At 42.4% G+C, this 21635-nt stretch overlaps 1 protein-coding gene across 1 annotated transcript in view; it reads right to left on the bottom strand.

Moving 5' to 3' along the window:
- Window positions 1-21635, bottom strand: part of ubash3bb (ubiquitin associated and SH3 domain containing Bb) — a 42681-nt gene that overhangs the window by 12438 nt on the left and 8608 nt on the right. The window contains exons 2-3 of the mRNA XM_084065516.1: window positions 2612-2665; window positions 952-1138 (exon numbers count right to left, since the gene is read on the bottom strand). Of these exons, the coding sequence (XP_083921642.1) occupies window positions 952-1138; window positions 2612-2665 (241 nt within the window). The remainder of the gene's footprint in view (window positions 1-951; window positions 1139-2611; window positions 2666-21635) is intronic.

The raw sequence follows: 21635 nt of genomic DNA, 5'->3' as shown, positions 1-21635 counted from the left end.
ACTGTTTGTCTCAATACTTACAAAATGAAGATACAAAAAGGGGACTGACTGCCCACTCTCCCAGGATTCATAGTATTCACAGGACATGCTTGGCACACAATATGGAGCAATGCCACAGTCCATTGGTTCACATTTAATGATAATCACCAGGATGTCAGCAAATACTATGAATACATGACACAAAATCAAGCTAGTGAGTGAGATAAAGAACAGATGTACTGTATGATATCTGCACCTACGCATCAGGGAAGCCATACTGTATTTCCTTAGCCTTATTATCAGCCTGAAGCTGCGTGGAGCTTCAGTCTGAAATTGGCTGCAGTGTCGGCGATTACAAGGGGGAGGGGATTCGAATTTCCCTAAACCAATCACAAGAGATCCACGGATCCGCCTAAATCTGACGTCATCGCACAGCTTGTTTTAGCAGATATTCACTGATTGGCTTGTCGTTAGACCCACTCCCACCTCCGACTCTCATTGGACGGTACTTTTTGTACCGAATAAAGTCGTAGGCTCACATTTCAACACCAGGCCAAGAGGGGCAGTCCACTCGGAGAGTGGACGGGGTCTATGGTTTGGAACCAGGCTAGTATTTCCTAGTATTGCATTCGGACTCTTGAACTCAGACACCCCGAGTTTGGCTGAGATGCAGGAAGGGAGCAGTAATTTAGCTTGACGTGATCACTGATAACCCATTCAGTCCACCACAGCTTGCCTACTCGGATGGTTCGCTCGTTGACGTGCAAGGCCATCGACTGCTCAGCGTGGGCACTCGCTCACCTGGTGGCTCACTCGGGTGCGCCTCACGAGCCTCAAGGGCTTGCTGTCGGCATGCTTGCCTTGTTTTAAAGCGATTTTAAAAGGATTTTGTTGGGTGAACCAAAATGAGCTCTCCTGTCCGAGTGTCCGTATGCTCTCCTAGGAAAAACGACTTAGCGTCAGGGAACTCACCATGAAGAACTGACAGAGGGTGATGTGAGGAAAGATGTTGTGGGCCTTGTTCTTGCCACAGGTCACCCGGCTCTGCTGCCAGAAGTGGGAGAGCTGGTTCTGCAGAGGCCCGCTGGGTCTCAGGTAAAGGACGTACTCCCTGGGCAACGGGTCATCCAGGAACGGATCGTCAACGTGGGAGAACAGCCTGGGGGTTATATGCATTACATTTCATCAATCAATTAAATCAATCATGGCATATGTCTTCATGATACAATAAGCATGTCACTCAGTACTCTATGGGTATAAGTAACAGCGTTGTCAATTATAGCGGAGACGGCACAATACTTTGCCAGCCTTTTCGCCTCCTTTTTGGGCATCGCAAGTTTTTGAAACCCTTGATATTTAATGACCTTGGTTATAAAGGCTTCCTCTAGGGTAGGGTCAAAGGTGCATCTCTAATACAGACACTTCTCTGGACTCTTCATCAACCACAACAACATCTGGTGTATTAGCTATCAAATATGTAAGGATGTCTGGGTTATGATATTTTGATATGTCCTTTGCTATGAGTTCCAATATTCTATCATTGTGTGCTATGTACATCTCTTTGTATGCATAACAGCCATTCAAGATGTGTCTCACACACACACACACACACACACACACACACACACACACACACACACACACACACACACACACACACACACACACACACACACACACACACACACACACACACACACACACACACACACACACACACACACACACACACACACACACACAAACATTATCTCTCTCTCTGTCTGTCTGTCTGTCTGTCTGTCTGTCTGTCTGTCTGTCTGTCTCTCTCTCTCTCTCCTCTTTTATTTAAAGATATAGTGTTCAGTAATAGGGATCATCCCATCTCTCCATTTCTTTAGTAAACAGAAAATAAAATTTCACCAATCCACCAATTTTATCCAATTTTATCCATTTTCTGTTCACTATAGAGCTGGAGAGATGGGAACTCGGTAAAACCCCTGTTACTGAGCAATCACTCTATAGCAAAGCACATCAAAAGAAGGAATTAAAAAAATCCCCAAAAGGTAGCACATCCAAAATTTCAAAATAAATGGAGGACAAAGTACTCACATTTCCAGTTAGTTCGTTTTATTGGCACACACCAATAAATGAACGCTTACGCGCCTACCTCAGAGCAAGGCTCTGGAAATGTGAGTACTTTGTCCTCCATTTATTTTGAATTTTTGGATGTGTATACTGGACTTTGGGTTTAGCACTCCACTGAGAAAACCCATTGTTGATGCGCAACCTCTTTTTCTTCTTTACTCTATAGCAATGATTACTATCGAATTTAGAGCTTTAACTTTTTGTGTTATGGAAACACCTCTCTATAAACAGTAAAATCCTCAGTGTTGATCTAAACAGTGTTTCCTAGCATGGCATGCGGACACCTAGGCTCAGACGCCCTTTGATTGGCTGAGACGGGAGCACTCATTTTGCTTAACGTGATAATATATTTCGGGCACCACAGCTTGCCAACACGGCCTAGTGGCTCACTTTGTACTCTCTTCAGAGTTAAACTAACACTGAGGATTTTAATGTGTAGAAGAGGGCAGTGCAATACATTACAATGTCACTTGTTTGGTGCATAATTATGTGTATTACATCTTACCAGTCACATGCTGATTGGACACTGCGACCTCCCGTTGATACTAATGCTTTCAATCTGTAGAACACACAGAGGAAACATTTGTTAATTTGCATACAATATCGACATGTAATGATCACTGTATACATAACAATCAGGACTTAACATTATGATCAGACATTTGAAAGTGCTAATATGCTATTTCACGTGACTATAAACAGCAACGAGAAGTTAGTTCACTTTTAGACTGGTCAGCGAGTGCATCATTTTGTCTCAAGTCTCACTTCTCCCTTCTAAACAAGCCAAGAAGCACAGACTGTTTATCTCTCATCTACTGTATCAGATAAAAGAAAGCTTGTTCTGACTCAACACTTGTGTTGGAGTTCTGACTCACCATAAAGAGTTTCAAATAGTGAAGCAGCCATGACTCAGTCTCTCTTAGAGCTGTAATCCGTAGGTTTCATGTCCTACCCAGGATTTTAACATGTATGGGAGACTAAACTTCTAATGCTCTTCCAAGACACAGAATCCATACTTGGCCAGCTAGGGGAGATATTGCATTTATTTTCAGGCAGTACTACATTTCACAGATATAATAGTTATATTGTATTTCTGTAACATACCCTACTACCATACAGATGGGTTAAAATAAGCATTTGGGTCTAGGAGAGGGGCGGCAGTGGCTCAGGGGTAGAGTGGCCGGTGGAGCGGCTGGATGGCAAACGTGAGGTTTCAAGTTCGATCCCGGGCTCCCCCAGAATTAGTGTCGAACTGTCCTTGAGCAAGACGCTGAACCCCCAATTGCTCCCGATGAGCAGGTTGGTGCCTTGCATGGTTTACTCTGCCATCGGTATATGTGTGAATGGGTGAATGTAATGCACAATCTATGTAAAGCGCTTTGGATAAAAGCGCTATATAAATGCACCATTACCATTTACCAAGAGAATGGCTGTAAACTAATGCCAGCAATATAGAAAAGTAAACGAAAAGGAGATAAAGGCTGGAAAGAGTCATTCTGAAATCCAACAACAATATGGATGAAAGGTCCTTTTTGGTCAGACGTTGGAGAGGAGTAAATGATTAACAGACTGCATTTATAGTTTATACAGCCCATTTCTAGTCTTCTGACCACTCAAAGCGCTTTACAATGTACTGTATGACTCACATTCACCCACATACACAGCAACAGCGGAGGCAGCCATGCAAGGCACTGAGCAGCCGGGAGCAGTCACTGGTTCAGTGTCTTGCTCAAGGATACTTTGACGCGACGTGTCCTTAAACAGGCATTGAACCGGGAACTTTGATGACCACCCCCACACATCGGAGCAGAGAAGATTCTACAGTCTGGGTATGATGCCCAGTTCAGGACCTGTGTTGCATGTCTTTCCTCCTGAACTGACTTTCCTGTACAGTATATCTTCACTGTTTTCTAATTGACGCACAAATGACTTTATAATGGTTTTTGTTTGTTTGCTTGTTTGTTTTTTAAGAAAATGCTCTGATGTCAACAACTACAGAAACAGTCCAAATGATTACCAAACATAAGCCAACAGTCCTCAGAAGGAACAATGAATCCTGAGTCAAAGGAAACATCAGTTTCTAATAAACGCCTCTAGGGTAGAGTGGAGGAAGATAACACTGTGCGTAGGAAGAGATGGAAATCAACTCTCTGAACAAGAGCAGTAACTGAATAGAAGTATGAATAAATCACCAAGGGATTACTCTAACTTCACCATTACTGATTGAAAGATGAGGTACTGGTTCCCCTAAACCCCATTTAGCTAAAGCTTCTTTACTGTTTTTCAAGTTTCAAAATGTACAAAAATATATATATTTGTGAAAATGTGTTTTCAATGACAGACAGACAGACAGACAGACAGACAGACAGACAGACAGACAGTTAGCTAGTTAGTTAGTTAGCAGCTAGTTCCCAGTGTAACCACTGTAAAACGCAACAGAAATGTCCTATTGCACTGGAGAGCAGCTCTGACACCTGGAGCTTCAGTTACAATAATGAACAAGAAAAGGAGCAGGATGACTACATTATTAGATTATTCATATTAGGCCCCCAGAATCTCATTAGCAGCTGCTCAGGGGAGAAGAACTTATAAATGATAATGCCATTTCCTCCTTCGGGAACCAGACAACCTCTGACGCTTGTGCTACTGCTGGAAGCTGCCTTCAGCTTGTGAGGTCAGCACATTGTGCACGTTGTTCTTCTACCAACTTCAACTTCAACGTAAGACCTGAGGCCGATTCTACAAATGCCTTCGAAATCACTAGTTCTCACACTTTCAAGATTTAGCCGTGAGCTTGAACAGCTCACGTCTCATCTTGAACATCTCATCATATATGCATTAGGTGCATGGTTAAAAGAAATGGCAATGGAATGAAGCTGTTAAAATAGCAGCAGATATAGTAACAGATATTATGTATAAGATGCATGGTTTAATAAAAACAATAGCAACAGACAGGAAAAAAAGCTACCGTTGTGAGGACCAAATGTTCTCACTCCCTACAAGGGGTAAGAGAAGGAATGTAAGGCTGTAATGAGTGAACGGTGGTGGACAAAGTTAAGGGTAGGAGTCTCACACACACTCACACTCACTCACACTCACACTCACTCACTCACTCACTCACTCACTCACTCACTCACTCACACACACACACACACACACACACACACACACACACACACACACACACACACACACACACACACACACACACACACACACACACACACACACACACACACACACTGTAGGTGCGCACACAGACACACACAGTCACCTGTGCATGCATGTTTCCAATAAGGTACTGTGTGCATGAGAAGTTCACACTTCAAAAGCTGTGACTTGATCACAGTAGTCCCGTGGTCTCAGCAGTGGTGTGATAATCACACACATCCCACGCACCATATAAGCCCCTTGCACTTTCTTTTTACATAAAAAACAAAACAAAAAAACAGGAAGCATTACAGCGACAGATATGTTTCAGAACCAATTAACAAAGTTGTAACTGTGTTGGTATGTTTTACTTGGAGCCATATCTGCGGTAAGTTGTTGGACCATCTTTTATCACCTGGGAGACCCAGGGGCAATGACACATCACTATCTGACTGAACCCCCATCACACTTTCACAATCATGACAGAGGATATGGAAAAGAGAAGTGGGTCACATGACCAGCTCATCAACCTCATGGCAGACATGGAAACGTCGAAAATTACCTTTAATCTGAAGCACAGTTCCACAATGAATCATGGTTGCCGATATAACTAGAAAAAGCACAGGTCTCCGCCAGGTCAGGTAGGTTATTGTGGCCTCCTGGTGGCGCTATAATAGGCCAATGTGAAAAGGGTGCCATTTCCTCCTAGGCCTTTCACGGCAATCAGACGCTATGTTCATGATTTGAGGCATTTTGTTCAAAACGGACCAATCCTGCAAACTTTGGAAGCCAATCTTAGCCAATCAGGAACATGGAAAATCAAAATCTGTAGGACTCGGAGTAATATAAAGAAATGTGTTTTGCAAAAATCGGCCTCATGGTTGCCGGATAACAGGCCGATCTGAAAAATTTGGGGCAGAGGTTCTGCTCTGGCATGCAGGGAGTGTGTGTGCAGTTTGGCAGCGATCGGGCCAACAGTGCCGAGATTAGCTGCTCACAGACAGACAGACAGACAGACACATGGACACACGGATGGATGGACAGGGTGCAAAACATAGTCTCGGCCATGTCTTCGGCCTGATGGAGACAATAATTAAATGTGCACAGCACCTTTTATTCATAGGACAAAGCTGGGTACTATATCATAACTGAAACTAAACTATGGTTAACCTCCTGAAACAATAGTTAATTATCCAGCTGATACTGGTTGTGCTCTTTAATAACATTTTTTATTATTAAATTGTATTATTATTTATAATACCATTTTCTATATAAACAAAATAATCTCATTGTTCATCATTATTTGCATTAATATATTGTTGTATTATTTACTATTATTATTCATTATTCTTATTACCCTATTTGTTTTACAATCTATGGTTGTACTAGGCTCATTGTGAATGTGTCTAACACGATGCAATAAGGGCATTGCAAAACAAAATAACAAATAACAAAACAGGGAGAAAAGGTCCATGAATGATCAGCCAAACATCCCTTGATGAATAAACATAAACAAAATCTTCATGATTGCGGCATTGGTCCCATAGTGATGACATCAACACCCCCCATATGCGCTCCTGCAAAACCATTTACTTAAAGGATGTTTTGCTCAGCAATCAGCCACATCTGGCTTTTTATATGGGCAGTAACAGTATAGAGTATATACCCACAAGAACACAGAACTGCAACTGTGAGGAGTCAAACCAGTTATTTCTTTGAGAAATCCAAGTCACAACAAATAACTCAAAATGCAGGACCACAGATCCTGCAAATTTGAGTCACGCTATTGCATTCTAACTTAGTCCACATGGTGTCAACCACATACTGTGTGTTCTTCCATAAGGTCATCGAAAGCCTGCCCTCCACATACAGAGGTATACATGGGGGAGGATTGGTTGTTTACAGGTTGTTTATCTCTGTCCTAGGGGCCGCGCCACCACTCTCTCTGCCTGCACAGCATACCAACCCTCACTCACACAAACACTTTGGTAGCTTGTATCACAGACAAGACCCGACCACACTACGCCAAGACTCACATTTAACAGTGTATTATAATATTTTTTATGACGTGACTCTAGCAAGACGCTAGCTGTCTACAACAGGGTCACTGTGCGTGCGTGCGTGCGTGTCTGTACAGTACTAATCTCACAAAATCTATGGACTGATCAGTATCAAACTTGGTGTGCACACTGCCAGTAGGCCACAGAAGTACCGCTACTAGTCTTTTTCCACATATGTTTATACGTTTTTAAATATTTAACTTTAATTTTATTATGGAAGTCAAAGGGCCTGTGATCGTTCTGAAATTTGGAATCCTACGTCATACAGTAGATGACTGATGTCACAGGCTGGTCACATGAAGTCGGAGCCTCATCGGAGCCTCATTGTTTCTACAGTATGAGATCCACATCATAGTTCTTTCATCCTAGAGCTACAGACACTTGAATCCTGTGGCATCACTCATGTGAACCTCGTAGGATTCATTCAGAGAATATTGACAGCCTTGTAAAGCAGGAACAACACAATAAAAACTAGCACTCAAAACAACAAAATATCAAATACAATTGCTCTGAGTCTCTGACCTTCTTCTATTAACCACAAGCCCTATTCTATACTTTGTCATACCATGATGTTGTGCCGCAAAAATAGCAGATCTACAAGCTCACAATGCATTGCATTACAATGCAATGCAGATCAGCTATTTTCGCTATGTTGGTACATTTTAGAAAAAAAAAATGTTTTTTTTTTTTTTTAGTTTTCAAACATTTTGCCTATAATGGCATGCTTGTTTCTTTTACCGCACTCTTTGAGTTGCCAATAATTACATGTACCATTACAGGGACACCCAGTTAAAAGTGGGTGAATGACTGCTGGTCTCAGGGTTGCATACTGATCAAAATGAAAACAAATGTCCACTCACTTAGATCCATGCAGACTTCACTTTATTAAGAGCAACCCTATTTGCTTTGAGGTTTTGTTCTGATGAAGGTCTAACAGAAGAATATCTTGTGTGGATCTGTTCATCTCAACAGCACTGTATCAAAGAGTCAGCCATCTTGACAGTGCTTAGAAGTGACACGTTTTCAGATGGATAAGTACATACATAACCCATAACCCCGCATTTGTGGGAACTAACACATTGAGACATAAAAACAAACAAATTGGAGCGAGTCAGACACATGGCAGTCGTCTGGCCTGAAAGCAACTGTGAGAGCTAATGATCACTGTGGTCTTCAACACAGTACACACACACACGCGCACGCAAACACACACACACACACACACACACACACACACACACACACACACACACACACACACACACACACACACACACACACACACACACACACACACACACACACACACACACACACACACACACACACACACACACACACACACACACACACACACACACACACACACACTAAAGCATTTCTAATGTGAGTCAGTACAATGACACAGTATAGTAGATATATTCAGTGGCTGTTTTAAGGGAACGTGCTCTAACTCACTGGTTCTCAGTACGGGGTCCCACACAGACAAACAATCACACAATTTAGGCATTTAGAAGATGCTCTTATCCAGAGCAACTTGTGTGAGATTGGAACAAGCAGAGTAAGCATGAACTCTAGTCAACAAACATGGTAAATAGTCAGATAAGTAGAGTGCAGAGAGAACAATGTAGTGCCTTAAAGAAACTAGGATACCAGGTAAACAATGAGCTCTATGCAATGAGCCCACCGACCATCTGTCTAAACAACCTGCTATCTCATTTTTAACAATTGTGGCCAAGAGAAAAATTGTTTTAAGAAACAAAAACATGGGTCGCCCGACGCCCGCTGGCCTAGCGGTCCAGGCCCATACCACATAGGCTCTGTTGCCTCGTGGCGTGTCGCAGGTTCGCGTCCCGTTCCCACCGACCTTTGCTGCGTGTCTCTCCCTGTCTCTCTCTCCCTTTTTTCCTGTCATTCTCTACTATACTATCAATAAAGGCAGAAAAGCCCCCAAAAAAACCTTGAGAAACAAAACTTGAGAACAAGTGACCAAGATCGATCTGCATAGTAAACATAGCATCTATGTGCACACACACACACACACACACACACACACACACACACACACACACACACACACACACACTTGTCATCCTCACTAAAGTGTGTCTGGTTGCCACTCCCTCAGTCCCTCTCATGACATTACTGCTGCACAGCTGTTGCTCTCCCCATGCTCCCAGCAGACCACAGAGCAGTGAGTATGTGGGCTCAGTTATGTTCCGACAGCCTGTACAGTAACAAAAGCCTTTGTGTTCAAATGTCCAGGTTTATGTTGCTTACATTAACTTTTGGGCAAAACTGGGGGGAATCTTAGAATTAATTGGTCTTCTGATTTAACACATTTTAACTGTCATGCGAGGGTGTCGCTTGCCAAAAAGAACTCCAGTACAAGCTAACAACCCATTGCATTTTTAGCTTGTAGATGCGTTCTTTTTGGCAAGCGACACTGTGGTACTACAGAGTATAAATTAAGAGCCTTGCAGGAGTATATTCCTAACATGTGTTTTGGCGTGGGAGGAAAGCCAGTGACCACAGAGATAGAACATTCATGCTGAGCCACCCTGTCACAAAAGTACCTCATTCTCATTCAACTGAAGGTGAAAAGAAAACAAAAGATTTTTATTTTTTTTCACATATACTTCAGAATGTTTCTGTGTATAGTTTAAAACTTATGGAAACAGAGTCTGCTAACTCCAGCAGGCAGACTCTAATTGTTTGTGCCCTGCTCCTGAACATGTTGATTGGTTGTGTGGATGCACTTAGTTTTTCTTTATTTTTAGTTCACATATACTGGCAATTACATATTCAAAATATATTTTCATCTCTCAAAATATTTACATCTCCAATATAGGCAAATTACCGCACTCTGTACTGCAGCTCGTAAAATTCAGAAGGTGAGCATAGCAGTGTTTCCTTTGTGGAACACAGCGTACTGTGTCTGGTCCATTTTTAATGCTCATGAATTTGTAGTGTGCTGTTTCAGAATCTCCCAGCAAGTGTTGAACTTGAAACTGTGGTCTAAGACAGGGGTGTTCCCAAACCTTTTCAGCTCGAGACCCAAAAGAGATATTTGGTGTCTCCCCGGCCCCCAAAAGAATTATTGACATACATGATACTCCATAAAAACTAACACTATATGTTTGGGAAACATTGGTCTAAGATCATACCCCATTATGTCATGTTCCTATTCATTAAAACAACTGATGAACAATCATACTTATTTCTGACTGATGTCTCATGGCATGTACTGTACTGTAAGAGATCGCTCAGAAGAGTTTAGTATTCACTGACATTTACCCAACGTGGACTAAACCCACGGCAGGAAAAAGCATGCATCATCATCATTATCACACCTCAGCCAAGCCACGTGAACATTGTTAGGATTGTTCATTTTGTGAAGGGTGGTTCCGTTTGTTCAGCGGTTACCTGTATCTCCTAAATGTGAGAAAGGTTCTCTCTCTGGCGAGAACCTCTCGCCCACGGTGGAGATGTGAAAGTGAGTCTTCCAATCACACGGGACAGGAAGAGGAACAGACACAGCATTAAGCACTACTTCGCCCCCACACACACGCACACACACGCACGCACGCACATACACACACACACACACACACACACACACACACACACACACACACACACACACACACACACACACACACACACACACACACACACACACACACACACAGAGATATGCTTAACAATGGTTGAATTGAGAGTTTACATCTGTGTGTCAAATGCTCTTTACCAACTATATGATCATTTTCACACACTTGCGCATGCACGCGCACACACGCATGCACGCACGCACGCACGCATGCACGCACGCACGCACGCACGCACGCACGCACGCACACACACGCACACGCACACGCACACGCACACACACACACAAACACACACACACACACACACACACACACACACACACACACACACACGCACACAAGCGCACGACCACAACCACAATCACCCTGTTCTGAGCATCTCCCGTATTGAAACACAAGCACAGGCACTGCTGTGAACTGTCTGTAGTGCATTGTACATTTAAATGATCAAATTCCACTAAAGATGGTCAGATCACAATACACAGTATCCATAGAAATTACAACTGTCAAGTTATCTTAAACATTCAGTATCTAGTTCATTCAGTCATGCAGTGTATAAAGGATTCTGATATATAAGAAAATACCTACTCAATAATAACCACTTGATATAACCACCTGATTTATACTTGTTGAAAATTGTCAATCTACAAGCTCACAGTGCATCACATTACGATGCACTGTGAGCTTGTGGATCTGCTATTTTAACATTTTGGCGTGGCCGAGACTATGTTTTGCTGTCTGTCCGTCCGTCCATCTGTCTGTCTGTGAACAGCTAATCTCGGCCTGTTATAGCGTCACCAGGAGGTACATTTTTGCAAAACACTTTTTTGATATTACTCCTACAGATGTTGTCCAAACGTCACGCAAATCGGTACACATTACCTTTAAAGCCATGTGATCGAGACAGATCTGTCCAATTTTTCATATTCCATCCTGATTGGCTAAGATTGACATCTAAAGTTTGCAGGAATGGTTCGCTTTGAACAAAATGCAGCTTCCGATTGCCGTGATCATCCTGATTGGCAATAACTTCATAAACATTAATCCCTCAACTTCTACATATTTCACTCACCTCTATAATGACTGAATTCCAAACATTGCTGGCCCACAATAACCTACCTGACCTGGCGGAGACCTGTGCTCCGAGGAGCACTTTTAACAGTTTTGATAAAATATGACATGCTCAAAATAGGGAGGTCAGGGTGAAAGCAGTGAGCTTTGCTTGTGTATTTTCTGTGTATTTTCTGTGTATTTGTGTATATGTGTATTTGTCTGTGTGCCTGTGTATTTGTCTGTGTATTTTCTACAGTAGTCTACTGTCTGGATGGATGTTGATGCTACAGTAATTGTGTTATTTTGACAGATGCTAGGTTTGATGTTTACCTGGCATCCTACTTTGTAGCGCGGAATTGTTTTCTTGGCACTCTATTTACTTGACCGCTTCCCCTGTTGTTTGTTGACTAGGATTCATGCCATTTACTTTGATCTTGCACTTTGTGAGTGGCTCTGGATATGTGTGTCTGCTAAACGCCTACGTTGTAAACTGTAACATTATGCAATATAATATAGTGATGTGAGTCTCATTATATCCATGATGTAGGCTCCCTTGTCGGTAGTCTCACATCATTTGTGTCCTTTTGTTGAGTTTCTGTAGCATCAATGCCAAAGAAATATATATGTATATATAACCTTTATTTAACCAGTAAAAATACATTGAGACAAAGTCTCTTTTGCAAGAACGAAATGTCATTGTGTGGAGTTCATACAGACAGATAACGTGTTTGATATAAATATCAGAATTAGTTGCTCACAATGTTTAAACACGTTGGTGTTCTCGATCGTCATTTCACCCCCTCAGAGAGAATAAATGTGTTGTTGTCTAAACGAGATTATTCACTCTCATAAGACAATAATATCAGGACTGACTCACACTTCATGCCACAAACTTAAAGTCACTCTTTTTCCACTCAACCTGGTGTCAGCCCCCACCAGGCACTTCCTAATTAGTTTGAAAACCGAGCTGCGAATGACATGAAAGATCATTGTGTGAATCACATGGAATGGATGAGACATATTGCATGGACGTGTTACACTAAGGCCTGATCAAAGTTAAGAATCATCTCTAATAGACTGCTAGGTGAGCTGTGAAAATGATTCATGTCGCTTTTTTGCTAACATTTTGCAGTATGGCAGTTTATTTTAGGGTTTGTGCGTATGGAGGAAAGTCAAATTCAAGGACAATTCAAGTCAATTGTGGTGTGTGTGGTGGCTAATTATGGGTACAGTCACACATGTGTGATGGCAGGAGAGTGGCCAATGCATGCCCGGGAATCAAATGCGTCAAAGTCCAACATAGTTTAACTCCATGCAATGGCATGATGGGATTTTGCATCAGTCACACCCAGCCCAGAGTCTAATTAGTTTGACTCAGGCCATTTCCACGTCCAGGTGTTTAGTTAGAATCTTTCCAAACATCTAAGCTACGATTGACACACCTCTTATTGTATAAAACACTATCCTATATTACATTTGAGAAAAGTCAGCCCTTCCTGTGCCCCAGTGATGCCAATTCATTGTTTCGGTATCAACACAACATATCACGTCACTACAACACTAGCCGCAACGTTCTCGCTTTATTTACGCATTGTTTCGTCTACTTGTCATTGCTCACTATACATTTGCCTCTTTGGAGCATAATTATTTTCGTCCAACAATATTTTGGCACAGTAGCGACCACACCGGAAGGGGAAACCCTTTAGCACAGTGTTTAGCGTTAGCCAAAAATGTCTCATAGTACTTTACACATTATGTCTTTGCAGTCACCGCGGTAATGTCCCTATTCCCACCACAGTCACGCTAATATGTCCGTCATTTTCGTGCCATGTACATCCCAAACAAAACATTATTACCCACGCTATCGTCTTACCGTCTATCTATATATACAATTTGAATCCTGCGCCATGTCGGTTGTCCGTATGCGACGCCAGTGTGACGGTGTGACGTAATCTGACATCACGATGACAACGCCAGTGTGACGTAATCTCACGACAGCATGACATCACATGACATCACATCCTACCTATAAATTCTAGGATGCCGTCAGATCGCACCAGTTCGACGGCTTCCATAGTGATAAATAGTAATAATCTATACAAGGAACTCTCTCCACCACAAGAACTCTCTCCACCACAATGACGACAACTTCACCAAAGCCACAACGGCTGGAGATACAACGCCAGACATGGCGCACTGCAAAGTGAACGACGCGTCACGCTAGACGTTCGGGCCGCGTAGCGGCCCGAACTTCTAGTAAACAACAATTCTGCGGGACCAAAAGTTGCCAGATTCTGCGCGCGAAACAAGCGACGTCACTCTGGATGGGAGGCCCGTGCAGCGGGCCGAACTTCTAGTAAAGCTTGAAGATCAGGTCTTGTTGGTAAGCAACACCATCATGTGATGGAGTATACATAAAGCTTTAGGGTAGAGAAATATAACACAAAGCAGCAGCTATACTGTACTGTATGAATAATACACAGTACAGTATAGTTCTTCTCACTGGAAATGTACTGCACACATAAAATATACATTATACAACCTCCCAGGAATACTCATTTTCACAAATATATTTTGTCGACTCAAAATGCAGTATGTGTTATGGTTGTTATTGTTTTATTTCAAACATATGACATATATACTATCTATGTGGTTGGTGTGTATGGGAGTTGTCCATTTTGAACCAACCACTCCCTGCATTGTTGAGCAACATGAGACAAGCTGCACCACCAACTGTTACTGGACAGACGCCTGTCCACTTCCACACAACCAGCTGGATCCTCATGCACTGTTGGCACACAACATGCATGTCCACAATTCACACACACATACGCACACACGCGCACGCACACACACACACACACACACACACACACACACACACACACACACACACACACACACACACACACACACACACACACACACACACACACACACACACACACACACACACACCACCTACTCCCAGCCAGCTTCTTCTCCTTCTCCCCGCAGACCCCTGGCTGACTGTATTGAAATCTGCGTGATTGGTTCATTGCTGAGTGATGTATTTATCAACACTGTTATCTATCAGAACTGTCGGAAATATGGCCTTAAACATAACAATATGTTAACATAGACTGTCTCTCACCTGTGCTGTTATATGCTCTGGTGAAGACTATACAATGTCTGTGCCATGTTGTCCTATATGTCTGGTGGGTTATCATCATTACCAAGTTATGCTGTGTTATCTATCTATCTATCTATCTATCTATCTATATATATACATTTCTAAACCCAAAACCCCCAAAAAAACCCTGCCACTGTGTGGGACTAAACACAAAAACAACATATCAATGTCACTAACAAGACACGCCACAACGTGCAGAATTACTACGCGCAGTCTGTAGGCCACTTCATACTGCTCAGCACACATCTGCCCCCTCGCAGCATAATTAATTGCGGCCAACACAAACTCACAACATTACAGTCGGCCATGTTGTTCCTTAGCGTCATCGCCGACCACCGCCCAACGAGACCCAAGTGAGGTCAGACAACACACTCCATATTTGGGCATAGCTCCATTGGGAACATCTCCTATTATGGCTTTATATATTATAGAGACCAACAAACACAAAGCACCGCGCAGCGGCTAGGGGGGAGGGGCGCGCAGCGCCCCGACCCTCTAGTCAGTTACAATGTTATGTCGTCTTATAATAATCGCCACATTTTCTTCTTGTCTACAAAATAAAGTTGAAGTTGTCTGGTAAATGGTGCATTTTTATAGCGCTTTACAATGTGCATTACATTCACACACTGAAGGTGGGGGAAACCATGCAAGGCCCTAACCTGCTCATCGGGAACAGTTAGTGGTTCAGTGTCTTGCTCAAGTACACTTCAACACTAACCCAGGGGAGCCAGGAATCGAACCGGGAACCTTTCATTTTCCAAGTGGCAGCTCTACCTCGTGGATAAGACAGTCTGAACACTGTTCTCAAGCTCAAAAAAACATACTTTTTATTTATGCAACGTTTCGCCCTTCTAGGTCTTCATCAGGCTCGTGAGCCACGGCTGTATGGCAGTGTGTGTCAGTTTGAGTTTGTAAACAGGAAGTATGATACCTGTAACAAACAGACAGACTGACAAATCTTTTATCCACACCCAAACCCCAGGATGGCTCGGGCTGAAACGTTATGATACCTTTTGAGATGGGCAACCTTTTGAGATGTTATATACTTTAATAGTTTGTAACTTTTTAAAATGGACCTCGGCAGCCTGGGCTGAAACTTTGCCCAAATATGGAGATGCCTGATGTCGCAGTACTGATGTCATAGACTCTACGTTGTGCCTATTTCACTCATGCAATAACCCACCCGGGAATGGCGGGGTTACTGCCCGCTCTTCCAGCCTCAAGATCCATTATCACACTTCCTGTTTACAAACTGACACTCTCAAACACACGTAAACACTAAGAGAATCCGGCACACATACATGCAATTGCACAACAATGCTGTCAATACAAGGCAGCGGGGAGTAAATGAGTGCACACATACAATACACACATGAATGTAAATGTGAAGATAGACAGTTGTACACGTGTGAAAGAAAACAAGCACACACATGCATATTACACACATACGCACACACGCACACACACACACACTGTCTATTCGCCAATCATGTCCCCTCATGGTCTACTTCCTATCTCCAGTTCTAGAGTTAAATTGGCACAGATTTTGCAGTGTGGCTCCTTTATCACATGACATCTCCAGGCCTTCTTTCATTTCTCTCTCCTCTGTGTTACATTTTTACCTGACAATGTGATCAATCAATCAGTAACGCCATGAAAATAGAGGTGCAACAGTTAATCAAACTAATAGATTTGATAATGAAAAATTATCGATCATTTAAAAAAATAATTGATTCATTATCAATCCCTTAGGTATGTCATATTTTTTTTATTCCAACGTGAGTTTGTAGATTTTCACTATATTGCATAACACCGTTATGTGACAAAGTATACAATTAAATACAGAAATACAAATAATGTATAGAATAATCTCTAAGAAAATAATCTATAGATGCAGCATATACATGAAAACAATCCTTAAAAATGATGTGAGCAGATGTTGATGGATAGCACAGCTAATCCTCCATTTATACTTTGTCGATTGTCGTACAACACTGTCGTACAGTGCTCACAACACGCAGATACGACGCGTTGTGACTTGTGAGCACTGTAGATCTCTATTTTCGGCATTCGACGCCATCGTATGACAGAGTATGAATTAAGCATAACACAGTTCATTTCATGGTTGAGCGTCCAGTGACTGCAGCCGTCCCAGTTCTATTGACGGAACTCTGTGTTTGTTCTAAGGGCCTTTGTTTCGGTACTGAGCCAGCATTGTGTTGCCTGCAGAGCGACGGGGGGCACACACTTCCTCCTGCTGCTCAATAATAGAACTGATAATCTTTTTCCTGTTTCACTGTACATTGTTGTACAGAGTCTCAAAGCCTGCCAGCAGCACTGGCACAGGTACACAGACACGTGCTCGCGAGGGCGGGCGGGCGTGCGTGCGCACGCGCGCACACGCACACACACACACACACACACACACACACACACACACACACACACACACACACACACACACACACACACACACACACACACACACACACACGCCTCTCCAAAATCGCTCGGCTTTCCCACAGAGAGTCAGATGTACTGGGAATCACTGGCAGTGCAGGTTAGCCGCTTAAAACCCTTTACTTAGTTGCCCGGAATCCCAAGGGCTCTCTCTATACTAGGCCCCCCTCCTGTTTTCGCTCTACATTCAATATCTTTACTGAAAATAGACGAACGATTGGCTATTTTTGGAGAATGCTCCGTCCAGAATAGGGATGTTACGGTTCTTAAGTGAAAACCAAGCCAGTATTCATGATTTAGTGCACTGTTTCTCAACGTCAGGTCCGGGGACAACATTGGGGTCCCAGAGATAAAAAAAAACAAGAATAGATATAGCTGCAAGTAGCGATACGGGGCCAAGGAATGCAACAGGAAATGTGGAAAATGCAATACATGCAACAAGCCATAGAAACAGAATGGATTGAACTTAACTTGTTAATTGCAGCCCATGCAATTAACAAATGAGCAATCTAAACAGCTGAGCAGAGTGCTGAGGGAACGTGGATATCGTAATGTAAATGAATGCAATTTAAATGAAGCCTGCATAAGGTAAGAATCAAACCGGGGACATTGTGACCTTCAGACAGTGACGCCTGTCTACTGCTACCCCCAAACTGTGAAGAGAGAAAATGAACCTGTGCAGCTATCAAATGAACATTGGAAACAGCTCAGCAGCATACTGAGGGATTCTGTGTATTGTAGTGTCTTTATTATACAATATTCATTGGCCCCTGGAGGCTTCATTTTTTCACGTACAAACTTCTCTTCAACTTCGATTTTGATAATGGTCCATAGACCATGTAGAACGTTTCACGTAAATCACAAAAAAAATCCTAGGCGGTGTAAGGATTTAAGTGTTTTTCAAACTGCTCAAAATGGCGGAAAATCTCAGGGCGGAGCTTACTGGTCAAAGAGACAGATGTGATCCTCATGAGTCAAGGCACATGTGTAAGCAAGTTGCATGGCATTAGGCCAAACGAGGCATGATTCATGCCTGTTAAAAGTTTGCATTTTCAGACGATTGCTGTAGCGGCCCCATTTGGCCAATTGGAGTAAGACTGCAAAGTTTCATAAAAATGTGACTCTGCGTTCATGTAGTTAGGGGCAGAAGAATAATTTTCATAAAATTGCTGTATTCATTGGCTCATAAAACTTCAGTATGATTTTTTGTCGACATAGGTCCAAAGATGTGTAGAATGTTTTGTGCAGAAATAGCAAAAAAATCCCAGGAGGAGATGGATTTCAACTGTTTGACCAATTTTTCATATAATGGGAAGTTACTGTCCTATATGGATTTGAACTGTTTGACCAATTTTTCATATAATGGGAAGTTACTGTCCTATATGCACCTCTGCATTGATGCTTATTTTAACTGCTGAACGATATAGTAGAAAAGGTGTACACATTAAAATCTTCAGTGTTAATTTAACTTTAGAGTGCACAGATGGAACCAGATGGACCCGTTAGACTGAATAATGTGTGTGTGTCATTTCCCATCAACCACCTCCCATAATGCCACATTTGCTTATGAAGTGTATAATATGCAAAAGTGAGAGTACTGTACATGAATACCCAGCCTTTCTGCTTTTCAGTACTGGCAAATAGCTTCCATCCAACTTATAACTTTACTACACTGATTAATGTAAACTTAGACTATTAATTCAATGTTGCTAATCCATACATAGAGGGCCCTAATGTGTTTTTAAAGATTATTATAGCAAACATGTCCATGGGGGTTGTTTATGTTTTGCATTTTATATTACATGGCATCCCAGTATTCTGTACTTGCTTTGTTCTCAGTACACAGAGATTTTCTAGGACTCTTAATCAAACTGATAACCACATTCAGAGCCTCTTAGAAGGCACAACTTTCTTCCCATGCTCATTAGTGCTAATTGATATGTGGACAGTAGATAGTCCAGCTTGTCAAACTAACAGGATGAAAACCAGGCCCTTATTTGTTAACAGGACAAAGATACAATCAAAGAAAATAGATGCACAATGTGCACACATTCATACACACAGTCACGGAAGCATGCACACACGCATGTGTGCACACACGCACGCACGCACGCAAGCACGCGCGCACGCGCGCACACACACACACACACACACACACACTGCATTCTCTCTCTTTCACTCTCTCATTCCTGGGTAGCAAAACAATACATACAGATACACTACGCGTGCGCTCACGCGCGCACACACACACACACACACACACACACACACACACACACACACACACACACACACACACACACACACACACACACACACACACACACACACACACACACACACACACGGGGGGGGGGGGGGGGGGGGGGGGGGGGGCACTAAATCGTTGGTTCATGGAGTGAAAACCAAAACAGCAAACCGTGTATGAGGGAATGGAAACTTTGTCAACTAAAGTAATAATGTTTTCATTATTCTGTCAAAAACATGTTCACTGTCAAAAACAGTAAAGTGTAAAGTCTGTAAAGTCTTACATGGAATTGTTCTTTGAGAAAGACAATAAAACAGCAATGGCTAAAATATATCTAACCTAGGCATGAAAATGTATTTCCAGGTTAAAAATAAGAAAAATAAAATAAGTGTGGGATGGGGGAAACAAAAGAGAAACACACTCCCTTTCTTCATCCTTTTGCCCAAGTGCCCTAGCGCAAGACATTTAACCCCAAGCTATAACCAATGTTAAGGTAGATTTAACCATACTTCTGTCCTCTGCATTTAGCCCATCCTAACTATTAGGAGCAGTGGGCAGCTAAACTGTAAAATCAAGTGTTTAATTTAGCTCTGATAGTTTAAAAAATACTTGGCTACATTTGTACAAATGGATAAATTAATATTGAGGATTTTACTGTGCACTGAACAACAACCGAGGGGCAGTTAGGGGTTCAGGGTCTTGCTCAAAGACACTTTGAGTTGCCGGGATCAAACTGGCAACCTCCCAACTCCCGGGTGACCGCTCTGCCTCCTAACGTACTGGAAGCTCATAGATGTAAACAGGTGAAGCAGGTTGTCTCGGGTTCCCTGGTTAAGTGAAGGTTAAAGGAATATTTGAAACTTTAATGGACTTATAAACTTAAGGATGGGTTTATGCAACGTCGAAGGCAAGAGGACCTGGTTTGACCTCACTGTATCTTATACAGTATGTTTAGCTCTACTATGTACTTGCCAAACCAGGGTCAAAACATATTGGGAACACGGCCTGTCATTACAGAGCAACAGCAGTGCTTCTAAACCACTCCTCCTGGCCCACTGCCTACCCTGCTGCGCCACGCAGGCCTGACAGGACAGATCTCATCATGACATTTATTTCAGTGCTACACACTCGCGCAAGTTCAATTATTGAGTATGTTCTTGGCTGAAAACATAATACATACATATTACATAGTATTGAGTTGAAGAAGTAGGAAAACATGAAATATGTATTAGACTGACTAGCTAATGACAACGGTTAAGTTAAGTTTTAGGGCCATGGTTGGTTTTAGGGTTGAAGGGTAAGCACGCACATCCTAAAACAATTAATCGGGTGCTGGACAACGATACGTACATCAGGAAAAGAGGGGAAGTCTGCACACCGTTTAAGCTCCCAGTAGAAATGTTTTATTATAGTTAGGCAACGTTTCGACCGCAAATGATCTTCATCAGGTCTGATACATTACATGGCAAGGCGTGTTACATACAGGAGGAGAGGAACGATAAAATCAAAGGCAGCTGTGGTTGTAATTAACCTACAAATACACACTCCAGATCTACAGGCTCAGGCTGAGTAGAGTGATGCCATATAGAGAGCTTGTAGATCTAGGGAAGAGCCATCAAAAAAAAGGGGAAAAAATGTTTTTCCAAATAAGGGCATTCAGGTTGGACAGGTTAAAGGGCCAACACTAAAAGGTTCATGTGCAATACATTACCATTCACAGCTAAATGGACACATGAAAATTAAAAGTACCTCTATAATAAAAACGCTTAAAAGTA

This window comes from Gymnoscopelus microlampas, assembly GCF_963454915.1.
Source record: "Gymnoscopelus microlampas genome assembly, chromosome: 8".
NCBI classification, from domain to species: domain Eukaryota; kingdom Metazoa; phylum Chordata; class Actinopteri; order Myctophiformes; family Myctophidae; genus Gymnoscopelus; species Gymnoscopelus microlampas.
This window is presented reverse-complemented; position numbering and strand designations above follow the sequence as displayed.